The sequence below is a fragment of the Meriones unguiculatus genome, chromosome 7 (genome assembly GCF_030254825.1).
Source record: "Meriones unguiculatus strain TT.TT164.6M chromosome 7, Bangor_MerUng_6.1, whole genome shotgun sequence".
NCBI classification, from domain to species: Eukaryota; Metazoa; Chordata; class Mammalia; order Rodentia; family Muridae; genus Meriones; species Meriones unguiculatus.
Window position 1 is genome coordinate 15816033 of NC_083355.1, and position 15705 is coordinate 15831737.

The 15705-nt window shown below is 52.3% G+C and overlaps 1 protein-coding gene across 1 annotated transcript; it reads right to left on the reverse strand.

The window, feature by feature from the left end:
* Positions 1-1607: 1607 nt before the first annotated feature.
* LOC110547034 (angiotensin-converting enzyme-like protein Ace3) lies at positions 1608-14775 on the reverse strand. Its single transcript, XM_060386202.1, has 15 exons — positions 14744-14775; positions 12678-12796; positions 12443-12579; positions 11905-12063; positions 11570-11657; positions 11301-11444; positions 10414-10605; positions 10234-10331; positions 9973-10145; positions 9428-9651; positions 9138-9282; positions 7109-7207; positions 6809-6931; positions 2424-2608; positions 1608-1972 (listed from the first exon to the last, which is right to left on the reverse strand). Exons 1-15 carry the CDS (start codon positions 14773-14775, stop codon positions 1608-1610), a joined length of 2283 nt encoding a protein of 760 aa, XP_060242185.1.
* Between the last annotated feature and the right edge of the window lie 930 nt (positions 14776-15705).

Consider the following 15705-nt stretch of genomic DNA (forward strand, 5'->3'; position numbering starts at 1 on the left):
TTCTCTCGGCCAGGTGAGAGGCTTGGAGTCCTGGGCTGGATGTACCTTTGCCACGCAGTCACAACACCTGGTGGGGGACCTCGGCCGCAGTGGCTGAGAGATGAGAGGGCTGCCAAGTGTGGCCTCCTGGGGGGCAGAGGTGTCTTGGCTGTCTCTGAATGTGGGGAGCAGGCTGGCTGTGGAAGAGAGGCAGGGACAGCATTTGGTTTGCTGAACTTTGAGGATGGACTTGGGCGATGAGATTCTCATTCATTTGCTCATTCACTGGAACATTTCCCCAGTCCCCACTTGCGCTGCTCAGGGACATCAGACAAGGGTGCTGTAGAGCCTGATGCTGGATGAGGAAGTGTTCTGGATTAGGAAGAACATGGGGAGATAGAGAGATCTGGGTAGGGATAGCAATCAGGGAAGCCATTCTGTTAGCCAGCCTCCTCAACCTGTGACTTTAGAACTCAGGTCTATAATAGAAGGAAAGCTGGTCTCCCATTTGAGCCACCAGGTGCCTCTTCTCTGTGGCTTCTCATTATAATCTATTTCCCCTAAACATAATCTGTTTCTCTCCTGTTCTCTGCTAGATACTGACTTTCAGAAGTCCCTGGAGCTTCAGCTCTAGCTGATCTGAAAATACTGAGTGTGGTATCGCTATGGTCAGGAGGTAGGGGAGAATGGGTCGAATAGGGTAGGGGCAGAGGCCCTTTCCCCTATCCCAGGATTATCCTTAGAACATAAGATCTCGGAACACACTCATGGCTATCATCTTCCCTGTTCTCCCTTCCCCCACTGAGCCTGGAAAGGTGCTGTTTGCCTTGTGCTCACTCTCCAGGGCAACGGGCCAGGCAGCAGGTGTGTGTGTGTTGAACAAGGCCATCTCCGGAGCAGAGTGACTGGAGATGAGCTTTGTTTAAATATTAAAGAAGTTGATCATTAATCACGCCTGGCCCCGTGCCCAGCTATCCACTGTCTCCATTCGTGAGGTCCTGAGCTGGGGAGGGGAGAGCCACAGGGCAGCTTGTGAGGTTACTTGCATTTCAGGTGGTCAAACAAAGAGCTTTTTTCGGGGCCTGGATGGTGCAGACTGAAAGGGGATGATAGAGGATCATGAGAAGGGTATATACAGAACACAATACTCAGGATCTGGGCGTCAGCAATCCGAAAAGGAGTGTCTGGCTCCTACCGAAGGACAGCTTATAAGTGGACTGCAGCAGGTCCCTTATCTGGAGGTCCCTTGGGTCCTGCAGCCCTAGCCAAGCCCCATAGGTAAGCGCCCAAACAAGACAAGGAAGGATGTGTGGAGTGTTAGTTCTCGGCATGATTTGATGTGGAGGCTGCTTCAAAGGGACACAGCCACTGACCAGCTAAAACCATTGTTTTTTAAGCACTGTGGGAAAGTAGGGCTGGTCTGGAACCCGGGACGCACACGGATCACACCAAATCAGTCACCTGCGCCTGCCTCACCACTTTGCAGACACCACATGGTGTCAGATCTGCCACAGCTGCACCAGGCCACAGCTGGGCACTCTGCTTGCAGACCATTCCCGGCCCTCCATCCTGGCTGAATCAGCCATCTTAATGCCCTATCCCCGGAGTCTCACCAGTCTCCATGGTAGCTACTCCCAGCTCTGCCATTCAGCTCTCATCCACTGAGGCTTCCTGTGGTATTCTGTGAGAATCCGAATGAACAGGCTAACGGAGCACAACATAAGGATGACGCACAGGCCCAGGAGGATCCACTGCTTTTGGGCTGCCTGACGGGGTTCCATGGCTATGCCCAGGAAGTAGGTATAGGGCAGTGTGCTGAGTATCATAGTGTCCTTGTTCAGTGATTGTTTTTCCAAGTAGTGCAGCCGGAAGCCCAGGAACAGGACGAGGAAGAGCAGGACCAGACACATGCTCAGGAGCATCCATTGGCCCAGGTATGCCTGGTAAGGCTCCAGCTCCAAACCCAGGAATGACACTTTGTTTGCGTCATTTTCTGTGGACAAATAGAAGAGTCTTAAAGAGCAAGAAAGCCTGAGGAAGGGGCCCTGGGGTCCCCTGTGGCTTCCAGAAAGGACCTGATGGCCACAGTCTTCTCTCTTGGCCTCAGGCCACAGGTGAGAGAATCGTCTTATAGCTAGGGAGCATGAGAAAGCAGAAGAGAAGTCAGGTGTGTAGGTAGAGTGACATAACCCACAGAGCCCGCCCTCTGGCCAGAGCCAGATAGGCAGTCCTGTGCATAAGGAAGCTACCAAATAGGAACTAAGTATGGACGTTGGAACTGGCTGAGGTTGTCCTGGCCTGGTACAGATGGGGCGCTCACCCAACTCTACTGTGCTGGCTCAAACCAGGCCACGGGATGACTAGAGCTTAGGACTTTCCCAGAGCGGGATAGGGCAGGGCCTAGATCTGCGTCAGAACAAGGGCCACAGTCCTCTTTGTCCAACCTTCAAAAGAACAGCTGAAGTCCGGCCAGCCGAGGATTTCTCCCTGCTTCACGTTCTCAGTCACCAGCCAGTTCAGCAGCGGCTTGAAGTAGGTCAGGAAGGCTTTAGCAGATATATTGGGCTCTCCAGTGATGTCCTCGAGGACCTCCTGCCAGGGCCGGCTGGAGCCCAGCTTCAGGCTATCCCTGGGGAAGTGGAGTCACATGTGGGAATGTCAGCAGGTGCTGCTGAGACCCCCTCGGTAAACACAACTCTAATCCCTGAACTTTGCCGGCCAGGACCGCCACAGTGATCACTCATTCATTCTGAAGCGAGATTCACCTGGGTGTGACTAGCTCTGTCTCCATGATACCTTGGACAAGTCATCTGAGCTTCTGTTCTCATCTCCGTAAGTGGAGGTAACAGTACATGCTGCATGCTGAGAAGCAATAAACACAGCAACTGTTGCTGCTGCTCTGTATTCCTATTACTGTGGGCATCCTTCTCAACTCAAACAGGCAGCCAGTCGGAGCCTCTGTTTACCCTCGTGTATTTGAGGTAGCAACAGCCCTTTGGTTCCTTCTTGCTCACATCGGGGAGGACTGAGAGAATTCAAGCTCCGTGAGCACAGGAGGCTCCCCGTGTAACACCTGCAGAGCCGCACAAATATCAGCTGTCTTGCTTGAGGCACACCCAGGGCTTGGTGGCAGATGGTAGGCTCACTGCTCTCCCTGTGGGGGAGGGCGCAGAGGGTGCCGGAGCCAGAGCTCCAGGCTCTATACCCTGGCCTCGCCAAGCAACAGCACTGGGTAGATGCTGACCTTTCTCAACCTGTTGTTCCAGGGTCTGATCGGGAAGGAGGTGGGACGTGGAAATTCAGAGGTGACTGAATAGGGGTACCCAGGTTCAAAATACGGCAATGCTGCTCATAGGCACTTAGCCTCTCTCAGTGCTAGTTTCCTCATCAGTATCGTGAGTGCCCATGAATATCTGCCCTTCACCCAAGTATCAGGTCACAGGGTGGTGAAGGAGTTTGTAGCTTGCAGGATTTGTATATGCTACTTGATAAACAGCTGGAGCCAGATGTGGGAACTGAAGGCCGATAGATATTTGGCAGAAACCATGGGGCACATTTGCCTCGAATGGGTGAGACCCTGGGTTTGATTCCCCAGCATTTCAAGAAAAGAAACAAAGGAAGAAAGAAAGAAAGAAAGAAAGAAAGAAAGAAAGAAAGAAAGAAAGAAAGGAAGAAAGAAAAAGAAATGGACAAAAAGAAACAAAGAAGAAAAAAGAAAGATCACTGAGGGAAAAATCTGTTAAGATTTAGTTATAGAGAATAAACACAAAGAATCAAGAGTGAAAAAAAATGGCAGAGGCCGGGGAACCAAAACCACAACTCTCAACTGAGAGTTAATCAGATGCTGCATCCTGAGTAGAGGAAAAACAAACAAACAAACCAGTGTGAGCTAGGGTCTCACAATGAAGCTCAGGCTGGCTTCGAACTCGTGATCCCCGTGCCATGGTGTCCTTCCTGGGTGCCAGGATTACAAACTTGTACCACCACACACAGTTGGGAAGACAGCTTTCACTCCCGAGAGACAGTTATGTAGAAACAGCTCCATGGGCGTGGGATGTGTGAAGAGAGCTCAGCTACACACTGCTAATAAAGGGCTACAGAGCTGGTTGCTAGACGCTGCCTCAGTCTCTAGGAAGGCAACACAATTCACAGATGACGCCAGGCCCGTCACAGCTGGGGGAACTTTAAGAAACTTCCCAGGTCCACTTTAACTGTTTATTCCCATCTAAACCAGCTCGCTTCTTGCATGAAGGAAGATGGGTTTATATAGCAAAAGCACATGGAAAGTACACTAGGCAGAAGATGGGGAAAGAATCTACCTTTTTTCCTGCTCCACCCCATCCCCATGAACCTGGGGAAACCTGAATAAGCCTTTGAGACTTCAGCTGCCTCACTTTCTCTCAACCTCAAACCACCTTTCCTCACCCCTGGACTCATGCCTTATCCTCAGTGTACTAAGACTTTCCAGCTCCTCCCACTTGGCCATTTTGTGGATAAAGCTTTTCTTTTACAAAGTGAGCTCCCCCCCCCCAGGATATTTTGCAGCTATCAAGGTGGGCTTGGTGACACCTATTTTCCTTCACTCTCCAAATTCCTCACCTCTCCTGCACTCCACTCTGTTGCCATTTAACCCCCTCCCCCGCCACCCAGAGAATGGTGTACAAGATGTTCAGCCAGGAGTTCAGCGTCTTCTCGGACCCAGGGATGCAGGTGGGAAAGCAGGGGGACTGAGGGAAAGTGTCATGTGCTTTGGGGCTAAGTCAAATACAGAGTCCTGTGTATGCTGGGAAGGGTGGAGGAGAGAAGAGGGTAGAATGACACCACTGCATTCTTGTCCCTGAAGCAGGTGGGATAAAGGGTGCTTAGAAGTGAGCTGATGTGGAGAGAACACAGCTTCTTTCTCCCAGGTCTGCATTTGGGGACAGCCACTTCTCTTTGGTCTCCGGCTGGACTTCCTAACCCTCTGCATATTCACTAAAGTTCTTTCTGCTGTTCAGCTTCCTCTTCAGCAGTATGGGATTCATTTATTTCATTATTACTGCCCCCTGCTGGACACAGGATGTCTGATCCACGTGTCATTAGTAAATGCTGAATGAACAGGACAAGCAGTTAGAGGTTGAATGAAGGGCCCAGAGAGGAGTCAGAGACAGAGGAATAGCCAGTCAAGCTATCACCTGTATACATGTGTATGTATGTATGTATGTATGTATGTATGTATGCATGCATGTATGTATGTTTGTACGTGTGTGTTGTGTATGTGTATGCATATATGTGTATATGTATGTGTATGTATATGTATTCTGTACATGTATGCATGTATTATGTACATGTATAATGTATACATACATATTCCAGTGTATAAAGGAGGGAAAAGCTGGTGGGGGCCAGGGTGGTGATTGCCATGTCGCCGGCCCTCTCTAGGAACAAAGCCCAGAGGACCAGTCCTTCTACCACATCTGGCCTAGTGGTTGCAGGCAGCGAAACGGCATGAAGGAACCATAGATAACCCCATTACATATATAAATGTAATGCAGCCAAAGTGGCACATGCCTGTAATCCCAGTACTCCAGGAAGGCAGGTGTGAGGGGATCTCAAGTTGGAGGCTAGCCTGGGCTATACTACAAGACCGTGTCTCCAAAAACCAGAACTACAACTTAAAATCTAAAATGCGTGCAGAGGGTACCAGGTCAAGCACCCCTGATCCTCTGGAAATCAGAAACAAAACTCAAAGTGGCCTTGAACAGCTAAAGAAACAGACTGAAGTCAGTAGCAGTTGGGGGGGGGTTGCAAAGACCTGGCAGATGCCCAACCAGTGGTGGGAGAGCTGTCTTTAGAGCCAGAAGACCTCCAGGGCCTGAATCCCTAGAATGATGGAGATGGCACTCCCTTTTCTCAGAAAACCTCCTCTGCCCACTGCCCAGAGAATGTGTCTGAGCCTGGAATTCGGGGTTTTCTCAGACCAGGAGTATAGATGGTGACACAGGGGACAGGACAGATGAACTGTCTATTGGTTGCAACGGTTTTGCAATCAGTTCTGGATTTAAAACACGAATGTCCTTCTTGCTAAATGAATGACATACCATTAGGTCACTTCTCTGACCCTTCAGTTGGATCATTCGTATAAAGTCGATGACAATTTTTTACTCTACAAAGTTCAGAGCTACCAGTGTGAAACACTAACAAAGAACCCAGAGTCCAGCTTCGCATGCCCAGCTCATGTTCTCCACCTACCCTCCAAGTTGGCTTCAAAGCCAAAAACCTAAGGCCACAGCAAGGGATCTGAATAGGAATGGGCAGAACACCAAATGCAGGGGAAAAGGCTGGTGGGTCAAAGTTGACCACAGGCTGGCCAGAAGTGTGTCAAGAGGCTGGAGTAAAAGTCACTTCCATTGGCCTGGGAACTGGGCTGAGCACTTCAGTGACGAGTCAGGAAAGGCAAAGGACCCAAGGGTGCCTCAGACACAGTCAGATAGATGTTCACAAGGAGAGAGGGAGGAGATTCTGGTAGCCAAATCGGAAGGCCCCAAGTCAGGACACCAGCCCTGGATTTCAGAAGGGGATGAGGAGATTTACTGCTCATGCCAATGCCCGTGTGCTGGAAGCAGCTCTGATCACCGCAGGCTACGTGAGAGAAAACAGGCTTGCGTTAATGCAGGAGAGCCTGCGGCCTGGCATGAGAAAGTTAGCACCAGAATGTTAGCTCAGTGCAGTTACTCAGGGGGGCCCAGGGTAGCACCGTGAGAAGGGGGAGTCCGACATCAGGGACTCATGTGTTCTCTGTGAGGGAGATAGTAGGGGCTGAATGCAAATGAGGGATTTGTGCACTCACCCCAGAACCTTCCCGGCCACCTTGGAGTTATAGATGTCACACTGGTGCAGAGGGCCCACGTGGCCTGCGGCCCTGCACAGTGCTTCGTGAAGTTGAAACTGGAGCACTAGGCTGAGGAAGTACCTGGAGAGAGGAAGAAGGATACAGGCTGCGGAGAGGAGGCTGATTGTGGGGAGCCCAGACCCACTGGGGCACAGAGTGGCCATAGGGGTGCATCTTGACAATTTCTGGAAGTCCTCCGCCCAGTCCCCATGTCTCCCAGATCCCAGCCAGCTCTGCCAACAGGGCCCAGACCTTTACCGGATGTAGGGCACGCTGGCAGCAACGTGGAACTTGGCACCTGGGTCAAAATCTTCTTCTGACCGAGGGGAAGGCGGGCATAGGCCTTGTAACTTCAGCCTGGTGGGAGAGAGACAGGGGCTTGGCTGTGAACTCTGGTCCTCAGAGCCTTCTCTTGTTTGAAGCACGTGTGTGCTCAGATAACCTGGGGCCTGGCTTGCAGAGGCCATTCGGTGCATTTTCATCGACTAGACAAGCGAGAAAATGCAATAACAGTGGTTAACAGTGATTGAGCATGTTGGCTGCTCTTCATGTGGATTCCCTCTCACTCAACCTGGCGTGGGCTCTGTGAAGTTGCCCTCAAGGGACCAAGTGAGGTCAGGTCCTTGCCTGTGTCCATCCTAATGATGGGATCAGACTATAGACTATAGGAAACAGGTCATTTCAACTAACAGTGCTAGGAAGAAAACAGGCATGGTGGCCAGCACTTGGGAGGCAGAGGCAGGCAGATCCCTGAGTTTGAGGCCAGCCTGGTCTACAAAGAGAGTCCAGGACAGCCAGAGCTACACAGAGAAACCCCATCTCGAAAAAAAAAAAAAAAAAAAAAAAAAAACAACAACAACCAACAAAACCAAATGGAAAACAAAAACGCAGAAGTGCCACTGTGCTGCTGGAGTGTCAGAACCATCCCCCGTGTTACAGAAGACTGAAAGTTTTAAGGCCAGGGAACTGGTTGCAGGGCACAGAGCTCCAACTGCCTGGGGCTCTAGCATAAATCCTCTGAGCTGTGTGACTGTGGGAGGCCGCTGAGGGGCTCTGAGTTCTGTAGTGAAACAGATGGAATGCTCGGCTTTGGGAGATCCCTCTGAAAAGGCTCCAACTGTGTAGTTGGCTCACTGGTACCTCTGATTAGTCCTGGGAGTACTGGGAGCATCTTTCCTGAAGGCTCTTGTTCACAACCCAAGCAATGGCGGCCCTCATTCTGCCCCTAGGTTCCACTGGCTGGTAGGCACGGATGATGGAGGAGGGAAAGGGGCCCCTTTGGAATGCCTTGATGGCTGGGGTGGCCACACAGGTCAAGACTCTGCTGGGCACACAGACGGGGTGGTAAGAGTAAGGGAAAAGCAGTCAGCTGTGCCACGTGCTAGAATGCAGTGTACATGACCTCCGAGTGCTGGCAGCCATCAGCACGTCGAGCCAGGGCACCCTGTAGGTCAGTTGCAAAGATCTAAATGATGGCCAGGGTCTGATGCAGAGCTGCACGTGGGCCATCCGGTGTCCAGAAACCTCGAACTTGGTAGTCTAACTCCTGATGGACATGGAGAAACCTTGGCTACGGGCATTTATTGTCCAATCAACTAACCCACTTGACAGCTGCTGAGCTTTTTTGTAGTCTGAGGATGTTAAGGTTCCAGCAGGCATGCATGTGTTTTTGGGGCGATGACCTGTCTCTCCCCCATGGGAACTCTCTCCAGCAGGCAAAATGCTCAAGCCTCTGCCATCCCTTCTCGTCTTCTATGGAGGGAGCAGGCAGCAGGGGCCTGCTTGTTGGTCATTGTTATATTATGAGATTGCTTTATGTATTTTTTTGGGGGGCGTCTTTTGACAGACCCTCATGCGGTGTCCAGGCTGACCTCCAACTGTCTTTGTAGCCAATGAGCTGCTGATTGTGCCTGCAAGACTGTCTTCTCCTGCCTCCGTCTCCCAGGTGCTGGGACTGATTACAGGGACGCGCCACCACACCCAGTTCCTGCTCTGGTCTTGGAGAGGCCTAGTCGACTTAAAGGTGTGGGATTCCCGGCCCTTCACAGAGCAGACAGAGCCACTGCCAGAGTCCCTATTTCACAGATGAGAAGAATCCTAGGAAGTTAGGAGATCTGCTCCCTGCTGGCACCAGACTCAGAGCACAGCCTCACGGTCCCCCAGGCTGGCTCTCTGCACTTGAGTGTGTATGCTTTTGCCAGGTGACAGCAGACAGCGTACACTTCCTGGCTTCCCAGGCTCCCTGGACATGGACACCGCACTCTTACCAGGCAGCCGCCTTCCCCACCTGAGGTTCCACCACTCCTGGTTGTAGAGGTCCTTCGGAATAGTGCCATCAAAGACCTTCCAACGGAACACGTCTACCAGGTAGCTGAAGGGGATGAAGGCAATCTTCTCCAGGGCAACGCCCATCAGGAAGTTGACCTCCTCCTCTGGGGACGGGGTCAGGGCAATCAGGAGGCAGCTTCTTGGTCCTCCCTTTCTTCAGCCACTCCCTGAGGGCTTTCGCCCCCCTCAGCCCCAGCTGAAGCCCCAGGCTCAGGGTTCCCCACCTGCTAACCCTTCGGTCTCTGTCACCTGCGTCCTGGTGCTGGTGGCTGAGCAGACCTCTGTTGAGCAGGTGCTTGTGGGAGGAGGCTGAGAGGGAGATCACTGACCCCACAGCCTCTTGAAAGGCTGGGCTGGCGCTTTCTTGGTAGATTATAGAGAGGTTCTGGAACTGCATGAAGTACTGGATATGGCCCATCTGGTGGAAGACGGAGAGCAGGTCTTCTATGGTCACCTCGGTGCACTTCTTTACCCTAGGGTTAAAGGGTAGGGGTCAAGGAGCATGGGGATGCCCTGGGGACACTCAAAGCTTCTTCGTTCAAACTTCATGAAGGCTCTGGAGCCATGAGGCAGGAGACCAGAAGGGCCTTGGCCTACCGTCTTTTCTCCTCTAGACCCTGTGTCCACCCAGTGACCACATCTGCTATCTCCTGCACCCATCTTCTCCTCCACGCTTTTGAATCTCAGCCCCTCCCTCCCAGCCCCGCTCTCCCCTGCCCACTCCTTGCTACATGGCCAGTGGGGAAACAGAAGAGGGGTGAGGGTCGGGTAAAGACCGAGCTGGCTATAGACACCTGAAGTCATCATGCTTGTAAAAGTTCCAAGATGAGGCATGGCACTCCACCTCCCGCCCGTCAACCGGCCTCTCCAGCATTGATTTCACCCAGAAATCCGGTGGGGCAGGCAGCAATCCCATAGAGGTAAAGAATATGTTAGCCTCTTGAAACATTTTTTCAGGCCTCCAGTGCTGTGGGTTAAAGAGGTAACCGTGTTTCTGCTTCCCTGTTTGCCTAGGGGGATTGTGGGACAGGGCCATCCAGAGGCTCCGCACTGACCTGGCTCTTCATGATCTTGGTGATGTCCTCGGGAGGCTTGTCTGGGTAGGGCAGGACCAGGTCTAGAATGTTTTCCCAGGACTGAGCCCACATGTTCCCTGGAAAGGGGGTGAAGGGGCTAAGAGGAGGGCAAGAGTGGCCTTCCTCCCTGTCCCCCTCTGCCACCGGTCTGGCCCTTACCCAGGAGGTGGGCAGGGATGGGTCCCCGCAGGTCAATAAGCTGAGGCCCGTAGTAGCGGTACAGGGAGCGGCGCACATAGGCGTGCAGGTTCAGGTAGAGAGGCTGCAGCTCCTCAAATAGCTGCCTCAGGTCTTCCTCCAGGTTGTCAGACTCGTACTTGGATCGCCACATATCCCCCATGTCTCTGTATCCTGGGGAAGAGAGAAGACCCATGATGGGCTCGCTCTGCCACCCGCCTCTAGCAGCTGACATGGTCCCCTCCCTGTTCCCAGGCATGGCCCGTCCTAGAACTCTCCCAACAGGGGCAGTCCTGGGACATGCCTGGCAAGGTACCATCCTTCCCTACTGCCATGCCCTGAACCCCAGATCACCCAAAGCCCTTGGTCTTGTGGGTTTCTTTCTGATCCGCACCCCCAAACCCTGCTTTCCTCCCACCATGGTGCAGGGCCTCTGTGTGGGTGTTTTCTTGCTTCCCACTAGCCTGTCCCCTGCTCATATTTACAGCACAAGTAAATGTCAGCGAGGTCTGCCTTGACCATACATCTGAAGCTCTCCCTTTCTCCCCTGATTCCAGCAGCCCCTTCCTCCATGGCATCGTATTAAGCAGTATTCGGAACCTCTGTGCGCTCAACGAGGCTCACCTCCTAATCGGCTGTCTGTGAGGAAGTCCCCAAGGCAGACCTCTGCCTTTGCACTTACAAAGCCTCGGTATCCCCCCAACACCCAGCCCACAGTGCGGGCTCTATCTGTGTTTGCAGGGCCCAGTTTCAGGGCTCACGTCCCCCTGCGCTGTCCACACCCATGCTGCCGTTTCCTGAACCCTCTGCAGATTCAGCTTCATTCTTGACCTAGTGTTGGCCCAGGGCACTAGGTCCGGCCTGCTTACCGTTATATTGTGCAGCCTTGTTGCTGAGAAGCACATAGTACTCGTAGGCAGAACGGAGCTGGCGACCCACGGAATCGTGCCAGCTCTGCCAGGCCCACAGCAGCTCCTTCCGATCCCTGGAGGTGGCCATGATTTCTTCGAGGTCTGTGTCCAAATAGGAGCCACATGGCACTCCATACCCACTACCTCTACTCCCGCCCCCTCCCCCAGGCATTCTTTCCCCATTAAGGGGACACAGCTGAGGTCAGGGGCGGGGCGGGGCTACTCACCAGGCTCTAAGGACAAGCAGGGACCCTCATCCAGGCACACCTCAGTTGTGCTATATGTTGTCTCCATGTAGGTCAGAAGTCTGTTGTACTGGGGAGGCAGGTGTCACCCAGGGCAGGCCCATGTCCCTGGGCCCACTCCCAACACTAGCCCCACCAGCCAGGAGGGGTAAGCCTGGCTAAAGCTTCCCCCCCCTCCTCCTCTAGAGGAAGCTCTGGTTCCGTCTCACCAACACCCACTCCTGCCCTAGATACTCTTGTTTCCAAGCCAGACATGACCCACCCTCCCGTGGGGTGCAGGAGTGTGTGCCTTGGAGGCCTGGGGCTCTGTCTATCACCTCCCGGAGATCCTCCGTGGGCAAGGCCGACTTGTCTACGTTCTGCAGCTTACTCAGCATGCGCTTCACTTCTGGGTCATGAAAATGGTCTGTCTTAAACAGGCGGGCCCGGGTGCCAAAGTACAACATGAATTGAGACCGCTCCACCTCCTTCTGCAGCTGCAAAGAAGGCCATCCTATTGGTTGTGCACAGGTTGGGAGATGCAGTACCAGTTTCAAGTTGACTTCTGCGGTCATAGGCCCCAACCCCGCTTTACTGGTCCAGAATCACCGAAGGCTTGCTAAGAGGGATAGGATGCCCGAGTCCCTGAAAGCAAGGACGTGAAACTTGCAAGGGCAAGGAATCTGGAGATTCTTAGGTAGAGGAAAATTCAAGGCCACGGAGATACCTGGAGCTTGCAGCCCATTTCGGTCTATGTTTTGGGGATGTGCCTCTTTCCACCCACTATGAACACAGGGCAGGAATTATGACTCCCAATCTCCAGGATCCCTAAGGAGAGCAAAGGGAGGGAGGCCCCGGGGGGAAATGGTACCACACCATGCTCTCCCGATTTTTCTTGGTGATGTTGGTGACATAGTTCCAAGTGGCCTCCATGAACTCGTTCAACACAACTTGGGCTGTTTCCTCATAAAACTCCAGGAATGTCCTTGCCTGAGTTTCGCTGTAGAATTCGTCTGCAGGAGAGGAGATCATGTGGGCCCGAGGAAGGGACTGCCCCTTCCCTAATCCTCTCATTTGGTCCTATGCTCCTTCAGTTGGGTCCCAACCATACTTAAGCTTGGCTCTCCCACAGTCCTGAGCCACGGCAAGAGCTGTCCGCAATAGAGGAGCACAAGTAGGGAAGGTCCAGGGCAAGTCCATCTTGTTCCCATGACCAAGAGAACAGCAGAGCTGGGGGAGGCAACGGCCAATCATGAGTCAGCTCCATATTTGTGACATCAGGGGGCCAAAGGGTCTACCATGGAATGTTAGAACCAGAAAGATTGCCTACTCAGCTTCTCACGCAACTGCCCCCATCGTGCAGGAGAGGAAACATTTGAGGTTCAGAAGAGCCACATCACGTGACCTGGTATACGTGACCAGCTAACGGCAGAGCTAAGAGAAGAATTTGACTTTTGGGTCAGAATTTATTCTATTTGGTCACTTTTCCCTGGGGTTAAAGGAACCCTTGGGCTTTAGCTAGAGACTGATGAGGCCTCTCCCTTCACAGGTTGGGATCACTTAAGGGAGATGTTGGATGGAGGGACGGACAGACAGATGCGTCATCCCTGGATGGATGGATGGATGGATGGTGCGTGGACAGAAGTTACACTTTTGGGTCTTTAGACTCTGAAAACCTTGTTGTCTTTCTAGTCTTCTGCCTTGAAGACCTCTTAGGCTCACTTTTTGTTTTTGTTTTTGTTTTGTTTGTTTTGGCTTTTTTTTCCTCTCAGGAAATATGTCATCACCTCGGGGCTCCCCTCTTCTCCTCAGACCTGCTTTAGTAGTCGCTATCAGGGCTCTGTGGGGTACGGAGAGGGGTAGTTGGGACACATCCACAGTACCTGAGACTGGTTTCCAAGCCAACCACAAGGCTCTGTTCCCTGCTAGCTCTCGGCGACTCCCAAGTACTCTGCTGCGTAGACCGTGGAAGAGCGACCCGATTTGTTGCTTTTTAGGATTTCCTCCTCAGATGCAATTTTCTTTACTCACAGACTCTTTCTGCCCCATGCCTCCTACCCTTAGCTTAGGATCACCTACCCCTTTCACATGTGCTAACACTATGACCACTGAAACTGACCACATGACCCCACCCCCAAATAGTATTCTCCTTAAAACTCTAAGGAGAGAGGGCCACGCTGATTGAGGCTTACAGGGAAGTCCCTCTTGGCTTCAAGCATAGACCTATTGATAAAACAGGATTTGGGGCACCAGACATGGTGGTGATGACAAGAGCCCTGTCTAAAAGGAGCATAAGGTTTTACATTGTTGAGATATGGTCTTACTCTGTAGCTTAAGGTGAGTCTTGAAGTAAAAATCCTTCTGCCTTAACCTTGGGAATTCTGGAATCCAAGGCTTGTGGCACCATGCCCAGAAAATGAAAAACGAAAATAGTGCAAAAAAAAAAAAAAATGCAGAGCTAGGCTATAAAACAAGAAAAGGAACCCTCCAGATGGCAAAGAAGACACTGAGGAAGTGGGTAGGGACTGGAGCCCTGTGGCCACATGGGAGGTCAGAGTTCCTCTGCCACAGAGTTGCAGCATTGGCACCCGGGTCCAGCAGCCAGTCACAATACAGTCGTAACACCTTTCATAAAGCTCGAAGCCAGAAGTCTTGATTTCGCTTTCCTTCTTTCTTCTTTGCCTGGACCCCTTTCTTTTTAGGCTGGGTCTCTGGGAGCCCAGGCTGGCCTTGGGACTTGCCTAGCCGAGGATGACCTTGAACTCCTGACCCTTCCCTACCTCCCCAGTGCTGGCTTATGTGCCCGGGATCACATCCAGAGCTTTGTGAGTGCTAGGCAGGCACTCTGCTGAGTAAGCTGTCTCCGCAGCGTGCAGCTATAACTCCTAAGTGAGTCTTGTCAAACAGAAGAGAAAAATCTAGGGTCAGGTGTGGCTACCATTGCCTGCCCCCTGCCCCCCGCAGAGCACTTGCCAGGTGGTGGGCACTGTGAGGGGACTCTCAGCCTTACAGTCCTTGCTTTGATCAATACCCCACTTTCAGGTGTTGACCAGCAGAGGGGCTTGTGCACAGACACACAGCTGGACAAATAATGGGAGCTGGACTCAACTCCAAATGCTCTGGCTCCTGAGCCTGTGCTTAATAACAGAGGCAGTGAATGGAACAGATCTCACTCACGAGACCCCGGAGTCGTCCTCGGACCTCTCCATGGGTGCTGTGGTAAGCACCCCCCCCCCATAAATAAATGCAACTTAAAACTAAAACCCATGGATGAGTCATGGAAAACACGTGCTAGTCAAGCGGCCGGGTATGGGGGCTCACACCTGTAATTCCAGCCCTAGGGATACCGAGGCAGGATCACGTCTCTTTCTCTGCCAACTTCCAGGTGGACCCCACCCTTCTCTTCTCATCTGAGGAAGTATAAACAGGAGTTTGAACAACCGTAATGTTGGCCTATGTATATAAGCATGGTACTCAGAAGGCCGAGGCAGGGGGATTGAGGATCAGCCTGGAAACATACAAGTCCAAAACTGTAATGTTTCAAAAGAGTGTAGGGGAGGGAAAAGTGCTTGCTGCGCAAGCGTGAGGACCCGAGTTCAAATCCCCAGCACCCTTGTTAAAGTTGGACATAGTTGTGCGCATCCTGACCTGCCAGGAGCAGGGACAGAAGGATCCCTGGGGCCAGTAGTCTAGTGGAATTGGCATGCCCCCTGTTCTGTGAGAAACTTCGTCTCAAAAAAATAAAGCGGAGGGCTGGTGAAATGACTCAGGGTTAAAGGTCCATTGTGCCAAACCTGACAACCCGAGTTTGGCCCCCAGGACCTCCAGAGGTGCTCCTCGGTATCTGTGCACAGGCCTTGCCCTCCACACAATACAAACAGAAGAAGGTGTAGGGCTGGCAAGAGGGCACAGTGTGTAAAATCCTTGCTGTGTAAGGCTGACAGCCTGAGTTCCATCCACGGAACCATGTTGGAAGTAGAGATCAGACTTCATGTTGTTTTCTGACATCTAAAAGCTTGCGTGTGCCCGCACACACACTGATATACGCACACGCACACGCACACACACACACACACGCACGCACACGCACACACGCACACGAGTTCAGTGATAAGACCCTGCCACAGTAAACCACGTGG